Source organism: Bidens hawaiensis, unplaced genomic scaffold (genome assembly GCF_021521415.1).
Source record: "Bidens hawaiensis isolate Kalapana, Puna unplaced genomic scaffold, B.hawaiensis_p1.1 tig00043628_1, whole genome shotgun sequence".
Classification (NCBI taxonomy): domain Eukaryota; kingdom Viridiplantae; phylum Streptophyta; class Magnoliopsida; order Asterales; family Asteraceae; genus Bidens; species Bidens hawaiensis.
Window position 1 is genome coordinate 70,440 of NW_027497742.1, and position 25,218 is coordinate 95,657.

Consider the following 25,218-nt stretch of genomic DNA (forward strand, 5'->3'; position numbering starts at 1 on the left):
GCTGGGCTCAGCTTACACGCCACAAAAAGTTAAGTACACATTCTTTTTGCAAAATATATAGTAGAATACAGATAAGATTGAATGTTCAAATGCTTAACAGAAATCATAGAATTTTAAATCTTCTTAAACCGAATTTATAACTGTTTGACTAGAGAAAACACAGGGGTTTGTTTTTTACTCGCTAACACGGGCTAGAAATTAAGGGCATAACCACAGGATTAAGCTCCATCTGGCTGGATAAACGGATTGGCAATCTCCTCTGTACCATCAGTGGGCGAAACAAGCATGACCGCAGTACCCCTGCAAACCTGCAATATACATAAAAATAACTTTTAAGTACTTTATTTTTATCACAAATATTTTTATACTTCAATTGATGTAGCAGAGAATAGATAATTGTACTATTAAACCAAGTTGACGGGTTTGATCGGTGGTCTTCAGTGGATCTTCGACATCTGTAGCAATACATATATAACTCTTGCCATTCTTCTAATTTCAAGATATACTTATTAAAAACATAAATTAGAAGCAATAATGCTATAATTAGTCATAAATTTGTTACCTCTAAGATACTCCACAGCTTCATCCAAAACAAGGTTTAGCAACTGATCATATCCTTTTAGCGTCCCCGACACTAAGTGAGAAAATAATGTCAATTTGTTATAAAATAAGTAATAGTCATTTTCAAGTCGTTTCATTGGCTTCATTCATATTCATTTGAAAGTAAGATGTAACAAAATAGTAAAACATAAATATGTATTTGCTAACCTTGTCTTCCACCAGTGAGCTTGACCTGAACACCCTTGTCAACAAACTTGGCCAAATCCAAAACTGTTTCCTTCCTTCCTGACTGAAACATATCCACATTACGAAATACATAAGATGAATATGGAAGATAATTAAGAACATCTTTTAGCACTGCTTTGTATCTAAGAAAATGACTTGTAGGGTATCATATATTCAATTTTGATTGGATTAGTACTAATTATCAAGAATAAGAAACTATAAAAGATGTGATTACATGCTCGTTCATCCTAGAATGTTAATCTTATTCTTACGAGCATAGTTATCAAAGATGCTAGGCGCACCCAAGGCGCATAGAGGGACCTAGGCGCAAAAAAGTGAGGGCCTAAGAGAAAGGAAGCGTAATTATAAAAATAAAATAAAATATATTATGTAAACAATACTATTCTTCATAGAAAATAAACACAAGCCATTATATATCATTTAATATCACTGATTAGCACCAAAAATTCTAAAAGAGTCAACATTCAAATGTAATTCCACAACTTGAATAACAAAACGTTCAGAGGAAATTACCAAAAGTTCAAAAGATGAAAACCAAAAGTTGAAAAAGAAATAAATAGTAAAGGTTCAAATGATCATTGTTCTTGATTCGTCATCAATACCAATAGAGCTATCATCAGCTTCAAGAAGCAAGGGCCTAGGAACTCGGAGCGCTTATATTGGGCCTTGCTTGGAAAATGGGCCTAGGCACAAGAAGCGAGGGCTTTTAATGACTATGCTTACCAGTAACCATCATAAACGATGCCTACTCTTTAAGTCTTTTAGTGAAATAAAATTAAGTATTTCGTTAGCAGGAATGAGGGATTTCAAGTTATGTTCTAGTTCTTGTACATAAATGGGCAGAAGTGAGATTGATGAAGAATGTTACCATTGTATATGCTGCTACCGACTGATTCCAACTGAACTGGTACTTGCTGAATCTGAAGTTCAACATTAAAAAAACAAGTCATAAAATTATTCACCTCAAAATTCTACAACAAATACATAAAGCAAAAGATATAATTTTAGCATAACTACAGTAAGCCCTAGCAATCTCAATTTCTATGTCCTAACTGGAATTACTAACTAATTAAATACAGCATGAACCCCAAACCCTAAATTGCAATTAAGAGTTCACTTCAATTGACTCTCAGATTTCCGTTTCCGACTATAAAAACTAGTGATTCCATTGCTTCAAACAAACCGATTGTAACGCATACATACACAGTAGTACATAAACCCTAAAATCAGTGCGGCTCGTATGGTGCCAATGAGTGTAACTATCAAGAGTTGTAAGCAAGTGAGAGTTAAATTAGGGCATGAATCAAATAATATTAGTACTTACGGTTGATCATTAAAATTAAAGAGAAAAGTGGGCTCGATTGAATTAATTATAGACTCCCAGTGTTTCATAACTAGTCCCTTAGGTAAGTATATTTTTACTTTTACCTTCTAAGTTTTATATTTCTCATTTGGCTTTTAAACAATTATGAGGTTTGATCTGGCACATGTATTGGAAAGAAAAGAGGATGTATGATTCATGAGTCTTTAGCATAGTGATAACATGTTTCGAATATTGACCGATTCTCATTTCTTTTGTTATGGACGGTTACTTTTATTTTGTTAGCCTTATTGTTAAACTAAGTTATAAGTTACAACTTAATTTGTCTATTTCCTTTGGATAATTGGAGCACTGTGATTATTATATATATAAATGACGTCCTCTATTGTATTAATATATTAGTTAATGTAAAGTCAATATTATACGGTTTATACCACGATATCAAAAATTATTATTTTCTTGTAGATGGCTTGACATATCCATGGTATTTACTCTTGTTAGATGTAATACTAGAAACTAAATCATCAAGTTATTATGTTTGTGAGTTTTATCTCTTATATTGCATCTCTTGTCACTAGGAAAACTAAAACAAAGAATGAACGGGTTGAGTGATGGGGTGAATGATGGAGGAGGAGATGGTGAGATGGAGGGGTGAGAAAAACCAAACCATAACCGAAAACCAAATCGCTAATAAAAAAATTGATTGAAATTAACCATAACCGAACAAAACAGGCAATTATGATTAAGTGAATATGATTAACAGACCATTCAGTCATGGTTACACCCGTATAATCAAACAGAACTGATTTTGTATTGTCTAAAAGGCTCGCGGCATGTGGATTGCTCGATAAAACTAACTAAAAAATTTGATTTGAAACAAACCGTTGGCTCATTTGTTTGTGTAACCAAGCCAAACTTACATTTTGATCCCTATATTCTTGGCTACGCACACACAGCCGCCAATTTTCCGATGCCGGAGATATTGTTTATGCTGCTGCTCCTCCGTCACTAATCAAAGTGTAAGTACCGACTCTGCACTCCACATTATCAATCAACACCCAATAGTCCAAATGCACACACACTTATTATTGCTGATTGCTATTACAGTTTGAACAACTGTTTTTTCTTCACATGATTGAAGAAAATGTAAATGTGTATATCAAATTTGATTAACTGTCTGATGCTTCTTAGGGTTAACAGTATTTTAATATATTGCAATAGAGTAACAAAAAGTTATTACGGTTTAAGCTAGATACATTTCTGCATTCGATATTTGGAAACCCTAAGGGCGCATAGAATTCGTGGGAATTCAAAGGAATCCCATGACGTGGCGTGTTCGTTTCGTTGGAATTGGAATCTTAATTTACTTTTGATGCGTTCGGTTGTCAAGGAATTGGAATCCAAGTGAAGTCGTTGGATTATTTTGTCTGAGTTTTTTTATTTTTTTTATTATTTTTTGAAGAGAACAATGAATAAAATATTTTGGTTTTTTTAATTATTTTGTTTTCGATTTATATTTCGAGTTATGAATTTTTTATTATTATTTTTGAATAATTTTTTGAGGGGTTTTTGATCTTAATAGAAAACCCCTACAAAAATAAAAACAAATAAATAAAAAATCATAACGCAAAATATAAATAAAAAACAAAAAATCTAAAAAAACTAAAAATGTTTCCGCCGTTATCTTCGTTAAAAAAAAAACTCGATTTCAGTTCATGTCAAACGAACACATCAAGGATGGAATTGGATTTCAGTTCCTTCAAATTCCAATTCCTATTGGAATGTTCAGATTCCAAATCCAATTCCTTCCAATTCCTTTCAATTCCAAATCCTATGCAAATTCCAATTCCAATTCCATTATGTGAAACGAACGCGCCCTAATTGTTACCAAAGTTCAGATTCATCAAAGATCAGTTTACTGAGAATATACTGTAAGCTAATATCACCACCATTCTAGAGTGGGTCGACCCATCTGGGCCCGGTTCAGGTACTTTGACCTGGTTGTTAAGGAGTAAAGGTTTGGGGCTGAATTAGTGTGCTTTGTTCTAATTCTCTTTGTCTTGTTTAAATTGATTATTGAGTGATTCTTGTATCGGAGATTAGCCCCTCTCAAATCGGGCCAATTATCTTACCTTTTTCAAGAAAATCAGTCGTTTGTTTCCTAGTATCTATTAATGAGTCTTTGATCAAACCCCTTTATGTGTTTTTCATTCTTGAAAGAACTCTTGACTGTTGGATCTACTATTGATCTTGCTAAAAGATCTATCAGAAGGTCTTAGGAAAATGTATGCCTTTTAGTTTAAACCAAGCTTGAAAAAGAGTTGTGGGAAGTAAGAAAGTGAGTGCACTTTGGATATATGCAAGTGTTATACCAAAACTGAATAATCACATCTGAAATGTTGACGAGTACATACAAGTTTGATGTATGTTCATGCAGTTTATTAAGATTTGAGAAGAAAGTTCTTGGTCATGTTTTCATAAAAAGTGAGACATGTAATCATTATGTAAAGTTAACAAACTGTTTGTTTCTTTGTGCGTACTGCATAGCATAAACTTTCTTCTGTTGTTTAACCTGTTATGCCAATCGGCTGAGCTTCTTGTTGAGTTTTTCTTATAAATAATGAATGCATCAATTATGATTACAAAAACAATACCTTTACAATAATATTCTAAATCAGTAAATCTTTGAATAAAACATTTTAGGAGGTTGTATGCATCAAATTAGACTTTGGGGTGCATTCAACCTGTTTAACTGATTCATTCATAAGTAATGTGTCAATTATATACTTCCAGAGTTTTCCATCATATTTACATTTTTTATGAAAATTACAGATGGAAGGCGATTCAGAACAAACTTACCATATTGATGGTACTGATACAGAGTATATCTCAGGACTTAGTACCTTACTGGCCGCCACAATCCAAGAAACAAAAGAAAGTGTTTCTCAAATAGAGTATCTTTTCTGCAAACAGTTATTTCCAGATTTTCAATCAAAATTGAAAAAAATATATTCTGAAACAAAGAAAGCTTCAGAAGATGAATGGAAAAAGAAGGAAACTGATCTGATGCTCCAATTAAAAACACTCGAATCTGAAAAACAAAAGCTTTTTGAAGAAAACCAGTTTTTAATAATGGAAAACAGCAAAATGAAGAAAATCCCTAATGATCTTGAAGAGGAGCTGAAAAGAAAGACTAAAGAGATAGCTGAAAAACGAGAGCTACAAAAAAGCTTACGCGAGCTTTTAGATTCGAAGGGTAATATGGTAAATGTCAATGAAAAGAGGACGAAGGACCTTGAAGAGGAAAATAAAGATTTAAAACTGAATCTTGAAAGCAAGTGTAGGATGATTGAGGAAAAAGAAGAGTCAAACTGTGAGTTACGTGAATTGATACGGTCAAAGAACGCGCTCAACCATCAAAAAGATGATGAATTGGCCGAGCTTTCTGAAAAACTTCTAGTTTTAGAGAATAAGTTCGATGAAAAAAAGGCGCTTCAAGAATCATTGCTTATAAAAATGAGAACACAAGCTGCTGAAGTTTTGAAAACTAAACAGCTTCTAGATGACTGTGAAATGAAAAACAAAGTATTAATAGATCAGATACAACAACTGATCGAACAAAATGAATCTAACGGTTCAGAATTGATGAAACTTAAGTGTGAATTAGAAGAGATGCAGAAGGAGAAAAGATTGCTTGAGGTGCAAGTAAAGGGTTTGGAGGAAGAAGTTGAAAAACTTCAAATGGAAGTTAAAGAAAGGTGTAAAGATTCAACAGAAGGTATGGAATTGCATGGGAAGTTGCTTGGACAGATTAAGGGTAAAAATGGCGAGATAAAAATAGAACAGCAGAAAAGAAGGGAAGTTATTGATGCTTATAAGAAGCTTAAATCTCAGTACAATTATTTATGCTCAAAAGCAGGATTAACTTCTGAGAATATGGCAAATGGCAGTATCAGCAGCCCAAAAGTTAATAAAGACCAGTTAGTTTCCGATCAGAATATATTCAATTCACCTGGTAATTTTTCTTTCTTTTTCTATTGGTTTTAATAATTTTTAATAATGTGTGTTTGTTTGTTTAGCGTTAATCGAACAGAGTAACAGACGATCAAACACAAACAGTTAACGAACGAGGTTTCCTTGTTCATGTTTGTTCGCTAAGAAAATGAACGTGTTCATGTTCGTTTATGCTCGTTCGTTAATAGTATAAACAAACGTAAATGAACATAGATAAACTAATACAACATTAGCAAACACCAGTAGTAAGTAAATGTGAACATCAATATGTTAGGCCTAAAACATTACGAAAACTCGACTCAATTGTAATGTGCATAAAAAGTTTTATTGGATATATAAACGAACTAACTTATATAAACGTAAAACTAACTAACATAAGCAAATTTAGATGAACGTTAATGAACATAAATGAACGAAGGAGACATGTATTCATGTTCGTTTATCTAACTAAATGAACTAAAAGTTTTGACCATGCTTGTTCATTTGTTAAATAAATGAACAAATTAGAACGGTTTGTTCTTAAAATACGCTTTGGTTTTATTCATTTATTTTAAATACCGTTCGTGAACCGTTCGGACCGGAAGTTCGTTTGTGTTCATTTATTTAATAAGCGAACGAACATGAGCAAAAGTTTTTGCTCATTTTGTTAAACGAACGAACACGAATACATGTCTTGTTCATTCTTTTTATGCCCATGAATGCTTGCTTACGGTCGTTCATTTAAATTCGTTTGAGTCCATTCGTTCATTTACGTTCATTAGTTTAAGTTTGTTTGTTTACATATTCGTTTAATAAGTACCTGAAACAATCTATTTGTAAGTAAATTGGTCGAATTGCCACCTAAAGTTAACTGACTACTTCTCGTATATCATTACAGTTATGGACACAAAGTCTCCAAATAGCCCAACGCTTGCTTGTGAAACAAGTAATCATAATACAGACCAACAAAACCAGAACGACAAAAACAAGACTAAAATAAAAATAATACACGGGTCAAGCTCAAGTTCCCCATTTGTAGCTCAACCCGAAAGCAGCAGCAAAAAGACAAACTCATTATCTGGATCAAAACGGCCAATTTCTCATTGGCGAGACACTCGGCCCACCAAAAACAGAAATGGCCTCGACCTGCATGATGATTTTCTCGATACTCCATTGGAAAACATCAAAGAAGACTTGAAAAAAGGAGTAAAAGAAGAGGCTATTCATCAGCTTCCACCCCCCGCTCCCAAAGACATGAATTCTGACAGCGCCACTGATGATGAAACGCAGGACTTAAACGCTGACCCGGGCCCTGGCCCACAAAGGCCCGAGAAGAAAAGTTTTAAGTATGTTGAGCCTGTTAGAAAGAAAGCTGAGAGGGCTAATCTTCAAGGAGTTGAATGTAAGCAGTGCAAAAAGTTCTATGATGCTGTTCTTCCTGATGATAACAATAATAAGCAGAATCTTCGGTGTGAACATCATGAAGGTGTTTCTAGGCATCGATACAGGTTTGTGCCTCCTTCGACTCCTGAAGGTTTTTGGAATATTGGGTTTGAATCTGAAATGTGATAGTGTATTGAATTTTGGACCGATTAGATTTGATTTGGATAGTGACTCATATCACATAATGAACATTTTTAAAGTAAAGATGGGGTGCTTTGGATTTTAATTTTGCTTATTGTGCTTTGAATATTGTGTTTGATTATGTTTTCTAGCATAAAAATACAATCAAATAATGATCTTGGTGCCAAAAAAAACCTGCCATTAATCAATGAGAAACACAACTCACTTTATAGTATGAACGAAGAAATACTTTGTAAACATGTTATATAGGAGTCATAAGTTGGTAACTTAGTATGGCAGGCTGTAATAAATGAGTAAACAGATCAACTCATTAAACATGCCAATCAAAACACGACTTGTTTACTGAATAAGTTAGGCATGCTTGAGCTCTGGAGGATCGTTCAACAACCCAAACAATCTCTTCTCAAAGGTTAAAAGAGTTTATACTGTTCTCAAAAGGCACACCGTCAACGTGAGCATATGATCAGGATGTTGTGGTTGAAGTACTCCAGCATCATTGTTTAGGGTCATGGTACTCAATCGTCAAGGAGGGTATTGGTGGTGTAAAATAAACAAGCCATGATCATAGTTTACTTGTAATTTGTAAATGACCGAGAGAGATTAAGAATCTCGATATTTTAATATTATTATTTTCTTATTTTTAGAACAACTAAATGTTGTATATGCTATGGGGATTACTTGTAAATGATCAAGTGAGATTAAGAATCTCAGTAGTTTAATATTATTATTTTCTTATTTTTTGAATAACTGCATGTTATACAGTGTACACTATGAGTCTTATTTTTTGAACAACTACATGTTGTATAGTGCATGCTACGAGGATTACTTGTAAATGACCGAGTGAGATTAAGAATCTCAATATTTAATATTATTATTTTTTGTTTTTTGAACAACTAATTTTCTTATTAGCGTGAGATTTTGTTTTTTGAACAACTAATTTTCTTATTAGTGTGAGATTAAGAATCTCAATATTTTATTATTTTTTGAATTATGAGGATTACTTGTAAATCACCGAGTGAGATTAAGAATCTCAATATTTTAATATTATTATTATTTTTTGTTTGAACAATTAATTTCTTATTAGTGTGAGATTTTGTTTTTTGAACAACTAATTTTCTTATTAGTGTGAGATTAACAATCTCAATATTTTCTTACTTTTTGAACAACTAATTTTCTTATCATTTTTTGAATAGCTAAATGTTATACACTATGAGGATTAAACCATTGACCTCTTATTTAACACCCAAACCATCTTACCACCTCAATAAAGTGGGAATGACATAATATTATTATTTTCTACTTGTTACTTATCCGTTATAATTAATTTTCTTAGATGATATTATTGTTGAATAAAATTTTGCTCAGATTTTTTCTACAATTCAGGATTAATTTTATTAAAAATTAAGTTAAATCTAATTTTCCTGTTTTCTCAAATCATCTATACCTAACACGAATCCGTATACAATCAAGTCATTAACTTCCGTCACTTATCAATTAAAAATATAATTTTAATTAAATCAGATTATCTTGTCATGACTCGGGTAGACACATTTTATCTCTCTAATCTCATTAAGACAGTTTTTTTATGGTGGAGGCATCGAAGTCCCTCCACAGTGTCACGTGGACACTAGGGGGCATCGAAACCCCAAGCTACAATGCCCCTCTTTGGTAAGGGGGCATCGAAGGCCAAACATATCTGGTTCTCGTTGGTAAAAGGGACTTTTGGAGGTCCTTCACATGTAGATGATAACAATTTTGGCATCTTTCTGAGATAAGGGAACCTGGCTAAAACTGGAAATGGTAAAACACTAGAACCACCACCAACCTTTCAAAGGTCAATACTTGATAAGATTGATAATTTCTCAGCAAATATACTAAAAAGAGTGTTCATTTTACTTTAGACTTTAGGCCGTAGCCGATATAACTAAGGTTTACCCAGATAAACTGGTGTCTTTACCTATGGAATACTGATATACGATTAGATGACAAGCATGGATACAAACAATGGCTTTTCCCAGTTCAATACCAGGTGTCTTACCCTAGAATTAAAACATAGTTAGACAACCTCAGCTATGAGAGGTCTCTCTCGCTGGGAGTAGAAACATCAGCTGGGGACAACTGTAAGAGAGACTTCATTTAGGATTGATCTTTTCATCCAACTAGAAATATCGAGAAATATCGTAAGAGAAGAAAGCAACTTCACCGAAAGGGCAAGTCTTTCTTTTTATTACTGATCTTATCAAGTAGTGCTTTGATAAGCCACCGCCCAATAGAGCTTAGCCATGCGTAGATCGAAATGGTCTCGCGAAGCCGGTCACCGGTAGGTCTAAGAACGGATTTCGTGATAAGCTGCAAACAATCCATTCCTTCAGTAGGGGGATACTTGTTCACATGCTTAACAAATCAAGTAGAATCTTCGAACTTAAAGAAAAATGGGACTGTCATCCATCTAAGGAGAAAACGGAGGCGCTTAGATATTCTATGACCTTTGGTCTTGTTGTGAGCTGGAGTCAAACCAGCACCTCTGGGAGCAAAATACAGGCCCAGCGAACTACCTTTCACTGAATGAAGACCGAGGAAAGAACTTCAAATTTATTTATCGTATATAAAGAAAGCTTGCTTTTTGGAGTGATCCTTCCCTCTAATCATAAGAAAAGAAAGGTTTTGCTTCGTCTTTGCTTTAGTAAAGAAAGCTTTCTACGGAGCCGGATAAAACAGTCAAATGAGAAAGTTTTAGTTCACGTCAGGCAATGGTTTGGTTTTGTTGATCTAATGGATGTCGAGAAAGGGTTAGTGTTCCGTGTGTGTAATAGTTGGATCTAGTGAGCGTACTGTCTGACCTAGTCCACTCAAGGCAAGCAAATTTTTTTGAAAACGCTAGAAATCATGGTCCACAATATTACAAATCTGTTCTACACTAGATAGATTGCTCTGATTTTTTTTATACAATTCTCTTTTTTAAGCAGATAGTTCACAGTGCTCATTCTATCGATACTGGGAAAAATCATAAATAAAATAAAAAATCATAAAGCAAAAAAAATGTTTGCTATGGGAAAACTCTTGCATAAGGTTGAATCTAAGGTGAACCATATAATAAAATTATGGGAAAACTCTTACTAAAATTAAAATTTAAATAAACATAAAAACCATATAATAAAAAAATAAAAATAAAATACATACAAATAAAAAAAATAAAAATAAAAACATAACCAACATATAACTAATATTCGTTGTCATCGTCCTCGTTTGCATATTTGGCCATTATCCTTGCTTTTTTTTCCTCCGAAACTGCCTACGTAGCCGGATCTAGATGCGATAGATCGATCCTTTGCGAGGAGCTTGAAATCCTTTTCTCGTTGCCGCTCCAAGTGAACTTTTTTCTTTCTTAATGCATCGCTTTGTATTCCGCATGCATCACTTTTCTTTCTTCGTGCATTCTCGTGAGTTCATCTGTTTTTTAGCATCGGCAATCTCGTTTAGGTTGAGCTCCAAGTTGTCAAAACGCGAGCTCACTTTGGAACTCATCAAGGATGTCATTCTAGACGAAGATCCTCCACCTCTAGCCGCCGCCTTGGCTTTATCTCTTTCAACCGGACGTGGTAACTCATCCAGTTCATCAAAAATAAATTCGGGATCAAACTCGTTTAGATTAAGCTGACAACGACATCCGACATGGATTGAGACGACGATTGATTGGCCGAAGTAGACGTTGTCTTTGACCGTTTGGACGGTTGCGGTGATGATGTCGAGACCGCATGCCACTTTGGCGAGCTTGTGCATTGTCTCTAAATTTCCATCATATTGAAATCTCCATTATAAACGGCCTTGTATTGTTTTAGGCAAGCCTCCATCACGTTGGCATCGTTCATGCCGCTTTTTCTATTGTTGTTAACATGGGTGTGAATGCTGGTGAAGTTGGTTATTTTTTTGCGTATTCCTTTCCATTTGTTGCAGACGGAATCATTCCCGCAGTAAGAACCTCGACCCGTTGTAGCAAAGAACTTAGTACGTATTTCTTCCCAAAACTCAGGGATATTTTTACCGTCACCTTCGATATATATAAAAGCTTAGTATTGGTAAACAAAAAAATAAAACATGGAATATATATATATATATATATATATATATATATAAATATTTTTATAGTTTACCTTAAATTGAATCTTCGGATGAGTCCATCCACGCACGCGCTAACGGCAATTCCTCACCCGCTTCCCACCTTTGTCTTTAGGCCTTTTCGGTAGGTGTTTGATCGTCAACAGGGTTCTCTTTTTTATGACTTATTTTACGACGAACTTGCTTTTCGGGTACTTGGATTTCGGGTATTTGGGTATGGGGTATTTGGGTTTCGGGTACTTGCGAAGACATATACGGCATTGGCGGTCGAAATAACATATCGGGGGTAAACGATTGCATGGGTGGAGGCATTGCGGGTCGTTGTTGGTTTGCATAGAAAGGGTTATTAAGGTCAATGTCATTTTCGAGCAAACTAGCCCATCACATTTGACTCGGATCCCACGAGTTCGTGTTTGGGTTCGGGTTTGAGCTCGAGCTTGTGTTCGGGTTCGAGCTCGGATTTATGGTTGTTAAAATTTAAGAGTTTTAAAGTAAATATTGGTGTGAAAATGAGAGTTGCTTGAGTAAAAAAATGAAAAATTGTTTGAATTTAACGAGAAAATTGTTAAATTTTAATTCTTTTATTTTACAACGGTCAAAAGATGCATTGGACTGGGGCCCACCATTTTCTCCCTCTCCGTGCCGGCCGTTCAATTCGCCCCCCCCCCCCCCTCCGTGCCCTCTACCGCTCCCCTCGGCGGTGTGGACGGCCTTCCGCGCCAAATAGGGAGGGCTCTAACAAGCAATGCTAGCAAGACTTAAAAAGGTCATACGCACTCGAAACACATGAAATAAATTAAAAAATTACAACCAAAAACTTCGACCAGCACGAGTCCGACTCGGATTACCAAATTCTTTTACTTCTGAATAGTTTTTAAAGTTTTATTTATTTGACTTGGGGAAAATATAGTTTATACTTTATATCCTTCGGACAGATTTAGAATGCGACATGGTTTTACTTTCTGTAATGAATGTGTGATAAACCATCACTAAAGATTAAAGACCTTTTCTTTTTTCGAAAGGACTAACGATTAAATACTTATGGACTATCCAAATTCCCTTTAGGCAGACATTAAAACCAATAATGGTAGAAATTAATAGGAAAATGATAACGAGAACATTTTATTAAATTACCATTAATAGAGGCATGATAGCTTATATTTGATATTTCTATATATCATCCATGTTAACTAACCCACACCAAGGCAGACAACATAACTGGTTCAATGGCTGCAGCAATGACAAGGATGCTACAACTACTCCTAATCACCACACTAATTCATGTAGCACGCGGCAAAGTTAGAGTCCAAATCACGAACATGATCGGATACAAGGACGATATGAATATTACTTGTCAATCGTCAGACGATGATTTGGGGCAACACGTTTTATCTTACGGTCAATCGATGGAGTGGAAGTTCAAGCCAAACTTTTCAAAAACAACTTTGTTTCATTGTAACGCGAGGTGGTGTGATGTGATGCGGAGAATTGATTTTGGTGCATACGAGTACATGAAAGATCATTATGGTTGTGGCTCGGATTGTCGGTGGATGTTTACTATCGATGGTGTCTACGCGTATGACTCGAAAACCGACTCATGGGATTTCCGGTTTTCATGGTACTCTTAATATATTTTAGTTTGTTAGTTTTAACACTTGCATGATTTTAGACTCTGAATTGTTGAATTCTCACCTTTTTGGTTGTGGTTTTCTATAAATAAGATGTTTATTATTACAAAACTGGGAAAACCCGAAACTGAAACAGTTTTAAGAAACGTTTATGAGTTTAGGGAGAATCGGATGCGTTGCCTGAATTTGCGGGCTTTGGTTTGTAGCTGCTAATTTCATTTTGGTAACGCTTCTTGTCGGCTTGAGCCCTGGCTTCATATGGTTCTTTCTCTTCAGCTACAAAACATAACAAATTAAACTTTTAAAAAAATTATCGCATTCATTTCCTATTTTCTGATAAATAATTGATGCTTTCAAATTAAGTGTGAAGAGTTACAAAACCTGTTAACTTGTTCCAGCGTTCACCGAGAACCCTCCCAATTTCTTGAAATGCAATACCAGGGTTATCCTTCTTCACATTCTGAAGATGGAACACAGAATAAGTGAGATTCATGATACATGTATACACACACACACGCATAGCATATACGTATATAAATACCAACCTCTCTTTCAAGCTGTGAGAAGAACATAAAACCACTCATAGCTCTCTTAGGTGCATTCGGGTCCTTTTTCTTCTTGGGCTTTCTCTTCTTTGATGCATCGTCTTCACCGCTTTTAGCTCTCTTTTTACTTGAAACAGCCTTAGAAGTACTAGGTTCTTTCTTTGGTTCCCTTTTCACAGGTTTCTAATATACAAAATATTGAAAATTTTACAAAATAATAATAATATGAAGTTATAACAAAACCCGGCTACTCACCTCCTTGTCACCTTCACTCAAACTACCATCAGAATCATCTCCCCCTGAATCATCGGTTGGTGACCCTCCATCATCCTTGTCAGCGACAAAATCCTCGTCCTAAATATGTAAACAAGTTTTAAGAGAATAAATAAATGCTCAGTTTTTACCCGTTTGCTTATAAATGGGTCAGTTACACTTGTCTCAAACGGGTCAATTAACATTTTTTAGCTAAAACAATAATTGATCAAACAAGTTTAATGCCTACAACCTCTCAAATGGTCTTTATTCAAAGATTCAGATAACTATTCTACTGTTCGTTTCAAAATTAAAACCATTGTAGTGATGTTTTTTAATCTAAATACACATTAGTGATTTAAAAAAAAAAAAAGTTCCATTTTAGTCCATGGTTTGACCATTTTAAATAGTTCAGTCCAAAACTGAAACCCTTAACTCTTTGAGTCACTATGGTTTCATTTTTTAACACTTTCCGTCCCTAAAGCTAACTCTGTTAGATTGTTTCTGTTAGTTTTCATGAAATGACCAAAATACCGCTATTTGTTAAAATCTTTTGAACTAAAGTGTTTTTGGCTCAACCTAACCGACCATCTTACCACATCTAATAAGAATAAAAATAAACGAGAAAATTAAGATAGACAATTTAACCTCCTCATCACTATCATCACCACCAGCTTCGTTCTTTATCCGCTCTAAATGCGGGTCAACATTATCATCATCTTCATCTTGTAGCACAGCTGCAACACCGTCTGTTGTTTTAGCACCACCAAGATTCATAATTTTAAGACCCTTTGAACTGCACATTAAAATAATGAGCTCACTGACGCTTTTCTCAATCTAATCACTTTCAAAACAAGTATATAATATTAATATACTAACTTGACAAACTCAAAGAGATTATGATATTCATTTCTCTGAATGTTCCTGAAAAGATGTTCTTGCTCGGTCTTTAGTCTGATTAGAAGATCAAAGTAATGCATGTTTGATCCTCCCGCAGCGTGCCTTTCAAATTCCACATAATCAATCTAAAGTAAAAGTCAACATGAGTCAACTTGGTCAACTTACAAATCATTTTAATGTAAATAAACTGAGAACTAAAACCTCATCATATAGAATAAGAGTAGGTGGTTTTGGTAAAAAGAAAAAGCTTTTTTCCAGTGGATAAAGAACACCGTCTTCAGCTTTTAAGGATGATTTTACAGCATAACCGTCTTGACAACTACGGAACTTTCCGGGTCTTGTGAGTTTGGTGCCAGATAAGCCTCTCAACACCATTGTGAACACTTCATGAATCAGTCCCTGTTAAGTTTAAATTTTAATACTATCAAAAAGTAAATAAAAGTTGGTGTAAAAGCTCATAGCCTCATATAAGGTGGCTAGATGGCGAGACAAATGGGTTTGGTAAAAAGTCAAATGGGTTTGGTAGGAAGTCAAAGCGGGCTTGAGTCGTTGGCCAAAACGGGTCAGTTTGGACTGGAAGTAAACATGATTATAAAAAGGCTTTATCTTGTAGATTTGAATACACTGCGGATGGCTTTCAATTCTTATGACTAGGCCGGGGGAAGTTCATTTGTGATCATTAATTTCATAATGAATGAACACAATACAAGTCTTGTTCGCTCATATATGTTTGTGAATGTTCGTTTATGTTCATTTGTTAATGTTCGTTTATATTCACTAGTTTACGTTTGTTCATTTATGTATTCATTTAAATGTTAGGTCAATTACAATTTAGTCTAGTTTTATGATATTAAATATATCACCCATGACAATTTAGTCTGGTCTTATTAAATTTTTAGGCCCAACAGATTGATATTCATATTTACTTTTAATTGGCGTTTACTCAATTATGTTCGTTTTTATACGCTCATCAATGTTCAGTCATATTTTTTTCGTTTATGTCCGTTTGTGTTCATGAACCGTTCATTTCTACTATAACGAAAGAACATGAACGCATTCATTTTCTTAATGAACGAACAAGAACAAGAAAACTCCATTCGACCATCGTTTAACTGTTTGTGTTCGTTTGGCTAGCTTAGAGGTTTACTTTTGACCCATCTGAGCCATATTTCTTTAATTAAGCGACTTAAATCCTGTTTTCTTTTGACCCATTAGTAATAAAACATAACCCGAATTAACCGTTTACAAGGGAACAGGTCAAAACTGCCACTTTTAATTCTAATCACAGCAAACAAATATATGACTTATTTAAATGAAAACTACCTTATAAGTCGGTTCTAACTTGTCCTTGTATTTGGTAGCAAATAGATCTTCATTCATTGTCAAGGTGCTTTCCACCACATAATCTGTTTCAAACTATGACACGCAAAAAACACAATAAACAAAATTATTTAACAAATTAACTAATTAATTACCAGGAGCAATTAGCAACATACCTGCAACACTATATGTGGATACATAGTTTGACCTTTACGGATAGGTGGATCGAGTGTAACAACAACAAATGTATGTGGTTGATTTGACTGCATTACAACACGAAAAACATGAAGTAGAGTATTCAGAAAACATTTATCTGTAATAAACAAAAGAGAGCAATATATAAACCTTAGGTAGTACAAACACACGAACTACACTGCTGAACTGAATTTTGAAGTCATTTGCTTGGCCTTGCAGCCTCAAAAAGGATAGATGAAGTTCAACATTGTAACGACCCCTGCAATAAAAAAAGGCATTACATAAATTCAAATTTTTAAACCACCAGAAATTACATCAATTAGAAGATGTAAATTCGACCATTTTACTTTTGAATGCTTGATTTGAGTCAAACGGATACAAACAAAAAACACTGAAACAGGAAACGGGTTGAACGGGCCAAAAGCCGCCCAAAGTTTGCTTCAATGTTTAAAGCTTCCCAATATATATTATTTGAATATTTAGACTATTCATAAAACAAAATTAGTTTTTGTAATCATATTTGGCACTAATTAAATATATAACAATTTACAAACCATGACTAGTGACTTGGCCAATCACATTTTGCCACCTTTCTTTAAGTTTCAATTTCACCCCTTACACTATGAGAAATATACATTTTTAACCCATTTAATTATTTTTAATAACATTTCATTCATCATTTAACTTTGTTTTTCTCTAATAACTTTTCTTCAATATTTTTTTAACAAATTCTAAATACACAGCAATGTTTAATTTTTTCCCCCAACATTTCGATATAAATTTTATTAAAAACATAGTTGTATTCAAAATTAAGTAATTTTGACATCGTAAGTGAAGTGACTTTCGCACGTGCTCTGTTAGGTCGAATTGCAGATGTACATGTGCAAAATTCCCATCACATCGCAGATGGAAACTCCAACTAGTTGTCAATATGCATACAAATGATGTGGACAAAAAACGTTTAACCCAACACGTAAAAAGAATACACGTTAACAATCATGCTAAAAACCCACCTTGGAGTGAGAATAGCAATGCCCTCAAACGTGACAACCGCCTCCTCACCACCAGCACCGACATCCGCCATAGACATTATTTTCTCACGAAATACCTGAAAACAAGTATGAGATGCCACCTGTAGAACAAAGCAATAAAAACTAAATCTAAACAATCTAACCTGCGCAGGTGGGCGGTTTTCATCACCAACAAACTGTGTGTTGTTAGTGGGTATGTGGAAACTTATCTCCATCAATGAATCTTTCTGCATTAAATTACAAAAAAAATACTAAAATCAAAAGCAACATCCATGTGACATAAATAATCTGAAATAAAATTAAATAACAGATAACAACCTCGTTTGCGCCAGTTGTGTCGTCCACATGGAATTCCAGTATGACATCAGTCTTTCCTTGAAGCTGTGTCTGTGACACATCAGCTAAGGAGACTTCAAATGCTTGTTTTTGACCAACATTAAAAGAGAGCATATTGCCTGAAAGTTTTCAGAAAGTAAAATACTCAGCTTTTAGATAAAATGTTTGTTGTTATACATCTCAATATAACTACTAAAAGGCATGTTTTTTGGAGATTTAAGCTAAGTGGCTAATAGAAAACAAAACAGATTAAGGGGATTGACCATTTAAATCAACTTCTCCCCAGTTTTTCCCACTAACAGAAAGCTGTTTTTCTTCTGTTGTTAACCCACAAGTGTTCTGGAAAAAGTTGGTCAGGCTAATGACATCCTGCGGTAAAGTTAATGAGCTTAATTAACAAGTGTTATGAATATAAGCGATCAAAAAGCAAACCAATCGCAAAAATATTTTCCAAATATTTTAGATAAACATGTATTGATGTACCTCTTTCATAAAAGGTCAACTTTATGCTTGGTTCTAAACAGCTGAATCATAATCAAGCAAGTATAGTGATATATAGAAATTAAAATTATAAAGTTCATGATTAAGATAAGAAATCATACATTGATGGCAAACTCAAAAAAAAAATATTTAAAGCAAAGTATCTTTATATCCAAGTGCCTTTGTAAAATGCTAATGCATGCAAAAAATTTTATAGGTTTCACACGAACTACTCTGTTGTATGTCAACAATTAAAAAAAATCTAAAATGAAGTTAAGATATGCTTCTATATGTATACGTATGCGATTCTTAAAAAACAAAGCCAATAAGAGAGAGATATTATTCTATCACTCATGCATTAAATTATACATTAATCAAAACAAAACAAACCAAATCTGAAGCCCTATTTAGTTTTCTAAATGTCTCTAGTGCTCTCATATTAATCCAAACTGCTATTGTTTTGTTTCACATCATCTCTCACGGCCACAAACATCAAGTTTCGCTATGGATAAACCAAATGAATAACATACAAAACGTATCGTACATAATAATCAATAAACACATAAACAACCATTGAAAGCAACCTGATCACGGAAACCAGTGAACTTGTACTTAAGACCATCCTTAGTTCTGACAGCAAGCTGATTCGTTCTAGGAACTTTCATCCATGTAAGTCCCAAAATATCAGATTTATCCACTTCAACAGCCTTCCCGCCACCTTGTTTCTTCCACAATACACCGCCCGAATGCACTTTAAGCTGACCTGGATTCTACATTACACAAAAGTAGTAAAATGAGGCATATTTTCGCTTCAATATATCGTATCATTAAACTGAATCTGAAATCCTTTAAAAAATAACTTTCAGTTATACTTGTGGCGATGAGAAAACTTACGGTACCACCACGACCTCCAAGTGATATATCATTAAACGAGTGACCGTCCGCCATCGTTAAAATCCAATCTACAAAACAACTGCCTCAAGTGATATAGATAGAATATAGATGCTATATAAACACTAGTCTTTAAATTCCAATTCATCATTAATTACTGCTTCAGGTGATATGATATGAACGCATACTTACAATTAACCACTAAATCAATCAATTAATGCTAATTACATTCAAATTCAAAACCTAACAATGGTGATTCGATTCAAACCGAAAACAAAAACGATCAATAAACGAAATCATAACATTAACAAATTGCAATGCAAGCTAATAGCATCATCATTCATTAAGCAACCATCCGATTGTCAACAAAAACGAACAGATTACAGGATTTTAAATCAATTTGATCGAATCTAATCACTATGATATATCAAATTACGAAACAGGATATTTAGTTCAGTGAACAACGGATAATTGAGTTGACTAACGGAATACGTAACTTACTGAGATTTGGATAGTTGATTAGCTGCTAATTGATTGAAATGAGCATGCTAAATGAATATGAATGATCCGCTTTGGTTTGATTTGATTTTTTGTGAGCGTAAAAGAAGGTGGGAGGCGGGGATCACATTACGAGTTACGACCTCAATTTCTTAGGTTACGGATTAAAAAAACGTATTCACTTTATATAAACTCAAATAAAGCTCGTCTAGCCTATTTTTAACGTCTATGTATTAATTTTAAACCAGGTTTTGCTTCGTCTAAGATACTACACAAGTTTAGGCTTGTTTAAAATTTCTCTCAAAATATATAATAATTAATCAAAAACATATGTAAATTAAATAATAAATATTAAATAAGTCAAACTCAAACTTTAGATAAATAGCTTAGAACTAGTCGAACCAGAGCTCTCATAAGTCAAAACAAGCCAAGCTCAAGCCTAGAGGAGCTTGAACTCCGCTCAAATCGGTTTGTTTACACCTAAAACTAATATACATAAAGTTAAAAATGTGTTACATATACTTATTACGTAATATTGATTATATAAATAATAATAAAATAAAAACATAAATCCGTCCTTATAAGTTTAAAAACAAAAAATAAAAAAGAAAAAACTGTAGGATCCATTAGTTTCTGGTTGGGTCATGGACTCATGGCCCATGGGTGCAGAGAAACTTTATGCCTTTATGGTATCTTGGATAAAAGTTAAAACAGGCTAAAAGAAATTAAAATTTTGACAAGGGTAAATGATCATAAATTTATTTAAGTTGGTCATATTTGATATTTCAAATTTGAGTTTGGAATATATGTTATTATTTAAGTTTGTAAAGAGATATATGAAATTCTTCTTATACTAATAAGCATCCTAAGTCCTAACGTACGAACTAATAAGCAGAAATAAAAATAAATTTTTTGTGTGTTGTTAAACTTAAAACACATAGCCACTTAGTTTTTCTTTTTTTATAACAATAAATGAAACACCCATTTAATTAATTCCTAATTTTACTTTACAATTCACAACGAGGTTTAAATCTTCAACCTTTGTAAAAGAGTATCACTTTAACACATTAAAATACCATCAAACTAAATATCCTAGATACATAACCACTAAGTTATAAACTAGTTTCATACATATTAAACCTGCCTAAATCATTAAATTTAGGATTATTGGTTTTTATTAATCCCAACTATCTCATTTTGGTCGAAGTCGTTCTAACTTTCATTTTGGCTGACAATGGCCCCAACTTTCACCTTCGTTTATTCCATCAGTACGCGACTAACCGAGTAGTAACTCCATTAACTCCTTGTTGGCATGTCCATCCTAGTTGTCAAAAAGCTATGACATGGCAAGCCTACGAGAAGATTAAGTCTTTGTATGTTCTTTATACTTAACTCATTTCTCCTTCATGCTTTGTCAATTTACCTGGTATAAACCCAAATTTCTTTCTTTGTACCACCATCGGATTTGTGGCGTTAATTGCATCCTTTTGCCGTTGTTCATGGGGGTTCCGGTATCCAACGCCGCTATCAGTCAATAATAAACCCTAGCATGATTAATTCGATTTTAGGTAGCTAATCTTTACGGATTTCAACTTCAATCTTCTCTGATTCTGGTATACAATACATCGCCCTAGTTTACGAATTTTATTGATTCTGTTTCATTCTTTGGATCACAAGCCTAATGTTGATATGCTTTACCACAGTAAGAGTTAGAGGAATGAATAAGTTACTATATATCATGGATTATTGATGCAATTAGGTGTTAACGGAGTTCAGTTTAATGTTAAGGTTTGAAAAATCTAAAATATAGGCTGTAATTATATGGAGGAGCAATGAGTTAAGTATAAAGAACATACACAAGACTTAATCTTCACGTAGGTTGTCATGTCAAAGTTTTTTGACAATTATGATGGACATCTCAGAAAGGAGTTAACGGAGTTACTACTCAGTTAGTCATGAATTGATGGAAGAAACAAAAGTGAAAGTTAAGACAGTTACCAGCAAAAATAAAAGTTGGAATCAGAATCGACCAAAATAGGATACTTGAAACCAATAAAAACTAATAAATAAAAACGAATCAACCTTAAATTTAAAACACTTATTATTCGTGAAACCAATAAACAACATGAAAATTTGAGCCAACTAATACTTTTATTAAAATTTGATTCCAAACCAACGCACCATCCTCATCCATCTTTTTGTGTGTATGTATATATATACACATTCAACAATATGTCATTTGACGGTAGTAGCGGAGGGTGAGTCATGGGAGAGGTGAAGCACATACTTCTAGCCAATTTTAAGTATGGAACCTCGCAACAACAGATCGACGATCTCATCAAAGGCTATGCCAATCAGATTGAACCTATGAAGTCTCTCAAATGGTAACTAACATTCACTATCCAAACTCCCTTTTTTTTTTACATAAATCAAATCAATTTGACTTTACTTTAATTTGGTACTAAAATATCATCATAGGGTTTTAGCTTTTGCTTCCAGAAATGTGTAAGTTTCGATCGGATTTCCACTTTGAATCTTGTGCACAAATCGATCTGTTTGAAATTGACAATACAAGTATAGAACATGGATATACTCAATTTTCATTAGGCTGTTGATATGACGTTAGTAATACAAAATATGAATAATATGATAAACCTATAACTAAAATATATTTGTTATAGGAGAGAGAGAGAGTAGCCATGACCGATGAAGGTGATCCAGACAACATGATTGTGTGCTTGGTCGAGTTCCCCTTTAGGATGTATGTTAACGACGGGGATTAGGTTCTTGAGAAAACCAGAAATATCAGAGAGAGAGAGGCACGCAAATTTGATGTGTGTTCTCTCCATATATTTATATGCACCCGAGGGGAAATCTTTGATTAGCAAGTAAGTGTAATATGGTTCATCAACAATTACGTAACTAATATAATAATAAGGTATAATTTAATTATTTATTTTGATCTATTATTATATAAATGATAATGATGGCCATATATAAATACTGAAATACATATATTTATTTTTACATAGGCTTGCTTAGCTACACGAGATGAGATACATTCCTTAGGTTTTCCCAAAAAAAAAAATAAATAAATAAAACACAAATAATGGAAGGAAATTAGAGTTACTTGTTTTAAAGATATAAGATACCAAAGTTTTCATATCGAACAACTAAACGAGTCAAGCAGCTCATGAGCTACTAGAGATTAGCTCGCTAAAACTTGAATTGAGCCAAGCATAAACGAGTCTGAAATCAAGCTTAAAAAGATGCTCGTTTACTAAACAAGCTTGAACTTAACTTATTGACTTCGAGTAGACTTTCTAGTCTAAATGAGCTAATTATATTTATTATAAAAATAATGAACACTGTATATATTATTTTATAATAAAAATTATAATTATAAATAAATTAATAAATAATAATAAACGAGCCAACGTCGAGTTTGAAAATTTACTCACATGCCTAGCTCGAGCTCGTGCTTAGGCCAGCTCGGCTTCGCTCAGCTTGTTTACACCCCTATGATTCGCCTTATTCATCCACTAGTGGGACAAGAAAATTGATGGGGCCATGGTCATGGATAGCTTAAATTTTAAATATATTACATATATAACTAATTTAAAACAAAATATAAAACTACTTTTATCTTTTTAGTGTGGTTTTACAATATCAACAAAATATGAAACTTATATGGTAAAGGAGTATATTTTGAATATTTTTTTCTTTTAATCCGGTGCCGGTTAGTACTATAACTAGCTGGCCTAAACGAAGGCGGTTCAAGATTACTCAATCACGCCAGTTGTGTAGGCAGCCCTGGTCCGGCCGGTCTAACCAACCTAACCTGTCAAGTTATGAAAACACTGCTTGACACTCCTTTCGATCATCTCCGGTTTGTTAAATTAGAAGTAATTTCTTGGTCAACAGGCTTCTAAATTTGGTCAAAATCTTGAAAATTTTGGTGACAGGGGAAAAGATGTGAGCATTGAGAATATGAATCAAGGATTCACTCATGTGTTTGAGTCAACCTTTGAAACTGTTGAAGGCATTGCAACATATGTTTCTCATCCGGTCCATGTTGAGCACTTTCCAACATTCATAACAACAAAGTTACGGTTCTATATGTTTAAATCAACACACTCCATAACAACAAAAGATACAAATTGTTCTCTCTATGTATTTTTGAAACAAGTTATTATATAATGATAATCTTTGTCTAAAATCATACCTTAAATATTAAACTTTATGCGAAGAAAAAGGTACACACTAGTGCAACTTGTGCATATATTGAACCTTGACCCCTGAGCATACATTCACCGGCTTTATGCGAGTGAAAATCACATATGCATTTAATAAATCACGTAGAACATGATTTTTAGTGTCTAATTAAATGTGACTTAAGTGTGCTACACGGAAAACGTTTTTTGGATAACCAACAAAGGGAATTTTATTAAGCAAACCCAACCCAGCAAGAAACTGGCCAGCACCACCACAAATAACGTCCACCAAAATTACAAGAAAACACCTCGAATAAAAGCAAGCATCACAATCTAAAACACCGAAAATTCTCCCAAGTTAACGATAACAATGCCAATCTATTCTTCACCCAAAAAACGCCGAGCACTTTTATTTCTTCCACCAACTTCTCTTTGTTGAATCAGTGTCTCGTTAAACACCAACACATTAATTGACTTCTACATACACCATATCGATATAAAACATATAGCGTGAAAAGTGTTTGGCTTCCTTTTAGAAAATCCAGTGTACTCATGCATCTCCAACACAGCTCGAATGCCAAGACGAAAATGTCACAAATGAAATGTTACACGACAACAAGATCAATCGCCAGATTGCTCATGCAAGTTTAGAAGAAACAAAAAGATGACCAGTCAATATGATTCAACATAGTCGCCACCACAAACCAAACATAGAACCGAGAGATCAACCACGTTTTCACTTATCAGCGTCACCCAAGAAAGTGATCTCTCCAAATCCAAGAATTAGTAGATACACAACCCGATATTCAAATATCTGATAACTATATTCGCATTTAATACCATATCCATAAAAATTTATTTATATAAATATAATAACCCAACCCAATATAGATTTCTACAAATACAATTGACAAAAAGCAACCAGTTTATCAGAGTCATATCTTGAAATAGCATTTGCTTTTAAAAAAAGTAGGTTTCCAAAAGAGGCATAAACGTACATAAATTTTACAAGAAAACCAGCGAATTGTTTCACTAAAAAAAGCAAATGCCGCAACTTTCTATTTACGTCCACCGCTGAGATTCATCATCTCCCTCATCCCTTGCCTG

At 33.9% G+C, this 25,218-nt stretch overlaps 4 protein-coding genes across 4 annotated transcripts; 2 read left to right on the top strand and 2 right to left on the bottom strand.

Moving 5' to 3' along the window:
* Positions 1 to 79: 79 nt before the first annotated feature.
* LOC143594433 (sm-like protein LSM7) lies at positions 80 to 1,721 on the bottom strand. Its single transcript, XM_077073753.1, has 5 exons — positions 1,676 to 1,721; positions 769 to 850; positions 563 to 634; positions 403 to 455; positions 80 to 308 (listed from the first exon to the last, which is right to left on the bottom strand). The coding sequence occupies exons 1-5, from the start codon at positions 1,676 to 1,678 to the stop codon at positions 219 to 221; spliced, it is 300 nt and encodes a 99-aa protein (XP_076929868.1). The 5' UTR covers positions 1,679 to 1,721; the 3' UTR covers positions 80 to 218.
* Positions 1,722 to 4,960: 3,239 nt separating this feature from the next.
* Positions 4,961 to 7,780, top strand: LOC143594434 (protein gamma response 1-like). Its single transcript, XM_077073754.1, has 2 exons — positions 4,961 to 6,143; positions 7,020 to 7,780. Exons 1-2 carry the CDS (start codon positions 4,961 to 4,963, stop codon positions 7,688 to 7,690), a joined length of 1,854 nt encoding a protein of 617 aa, XP_076929869.1. The 3' UTR covers positions 7,691 to 7,780.
* A 5,267-nt stretch (positions 7,781 to 13,047) lies between these two features.
* Positions 13,048 to 13,449, top strand: LOC143594428 (S-protein homolog 29-like). Its single transcript, XM_077073747.1, has one exon. The coding sequence runs from the start codon at positions 13,048 to 13,050 to the stop codon at positions 13,447 to 13,449; it is 402 nt and encodes a 133-aa protein (XP_076929862.1).
* Positions 13,450 to 13,536: 87 nt separating this feature from the next.
* On the bottom strand, positions 13,537 to 19,483 carry LOC143594435 (FACT complex subunit SSRP1-like). Its single transcript, XM_077073755.1, has 16 exons — positions 19,403 to 19,483; positions 19,093 to 19,278; positions 18,292 to 18,397; positions 18,011 to 18,147; positions 17,836 to 17,919; positions 17,675 to 17,769; positions 16,812 to 16,920; positions 16,643 to 16,729; positions 16,470 to 16,562; positions 15,348 to 15,545; positions 15,126 to 15,271; positions 14,895 to 15,042; positions 14,250 to 14,348; positions 13,995 to 14,177; positions 13,831 to 13,909; positions 13,537 to 13,725 (listed from the first exon to the last, which is right to left on the bottom strand). The coding sequence occupies exons 1-16, from the start codon at positions 19,454 to 19,456 to the stop codon at positions 13,607 to 13,609; spliced, it is 1,923 nt and encodes a 640-aa protein (XP_076929870.1). The 5' UTR covers positions 19,457 to 19,483; the 3' UTR covers positions 13,537 to 13,606.
* Between the last annotated feature and the right edge of the window lie 5,735 nt (positions 19,484 to 25,218).

Coding starts and splice junctions, on each gene's coding strand:
- LOC143594434 (XM_077073754.1), top strand. CDS start 4,961: ATGGAAGGCGATTCAGAACAAACTTACCATATTGATGGTACTGATACA. Junction 6,144..7,019: donor GAATATATTCAATTCACCTG/GTAATTTTTCTT, acceptor ATATCATTACAG/TTATGGACACAAAGTCTCCA.
- LOC143594435 (XM_077073755.1), bottom strand. CDS start 19,456: ATGGCGGACGGTCACTCGTTTAATGATATATCACTTGGAGGTCGTGGT. Junction 15,272..15,347: donor CTCTTATTCTATATGATGAG/GTTTTAGTTCTC, acceptor CTTTTACTTTAG/ATTGATTATGTGGAATTTGA. Junction 13,910..13,994: donor TCTCACAGCTTGAAAGAGAG/GTTGGTATTTAT, acceptor TTCCATCTTCAG/AATGTGAAGAAGGATAACCC.
- LOC143594433 (XM_077073753.1), bottom strand. Junction 456..562: donor AGCTGTGGAGTATCTTAGAG/GTAACAAATTTA, acceptor GTATTGCTACAG/ATGTCGAAGATCCACTGAAG. Junction 309..402: donor CCCGTCAACTTGGTTTAATA/GTACAATTATCT, acceptor TGTATATTGCAG/GTTTGCAGGGGTACTGCGGT.
- LOC143594428 (XM_077073747.1), top strand. CDS start 13,048: ATGGCTGCAGCAATGACAAGGATGCTACAACTACTCCTAATCACCACA.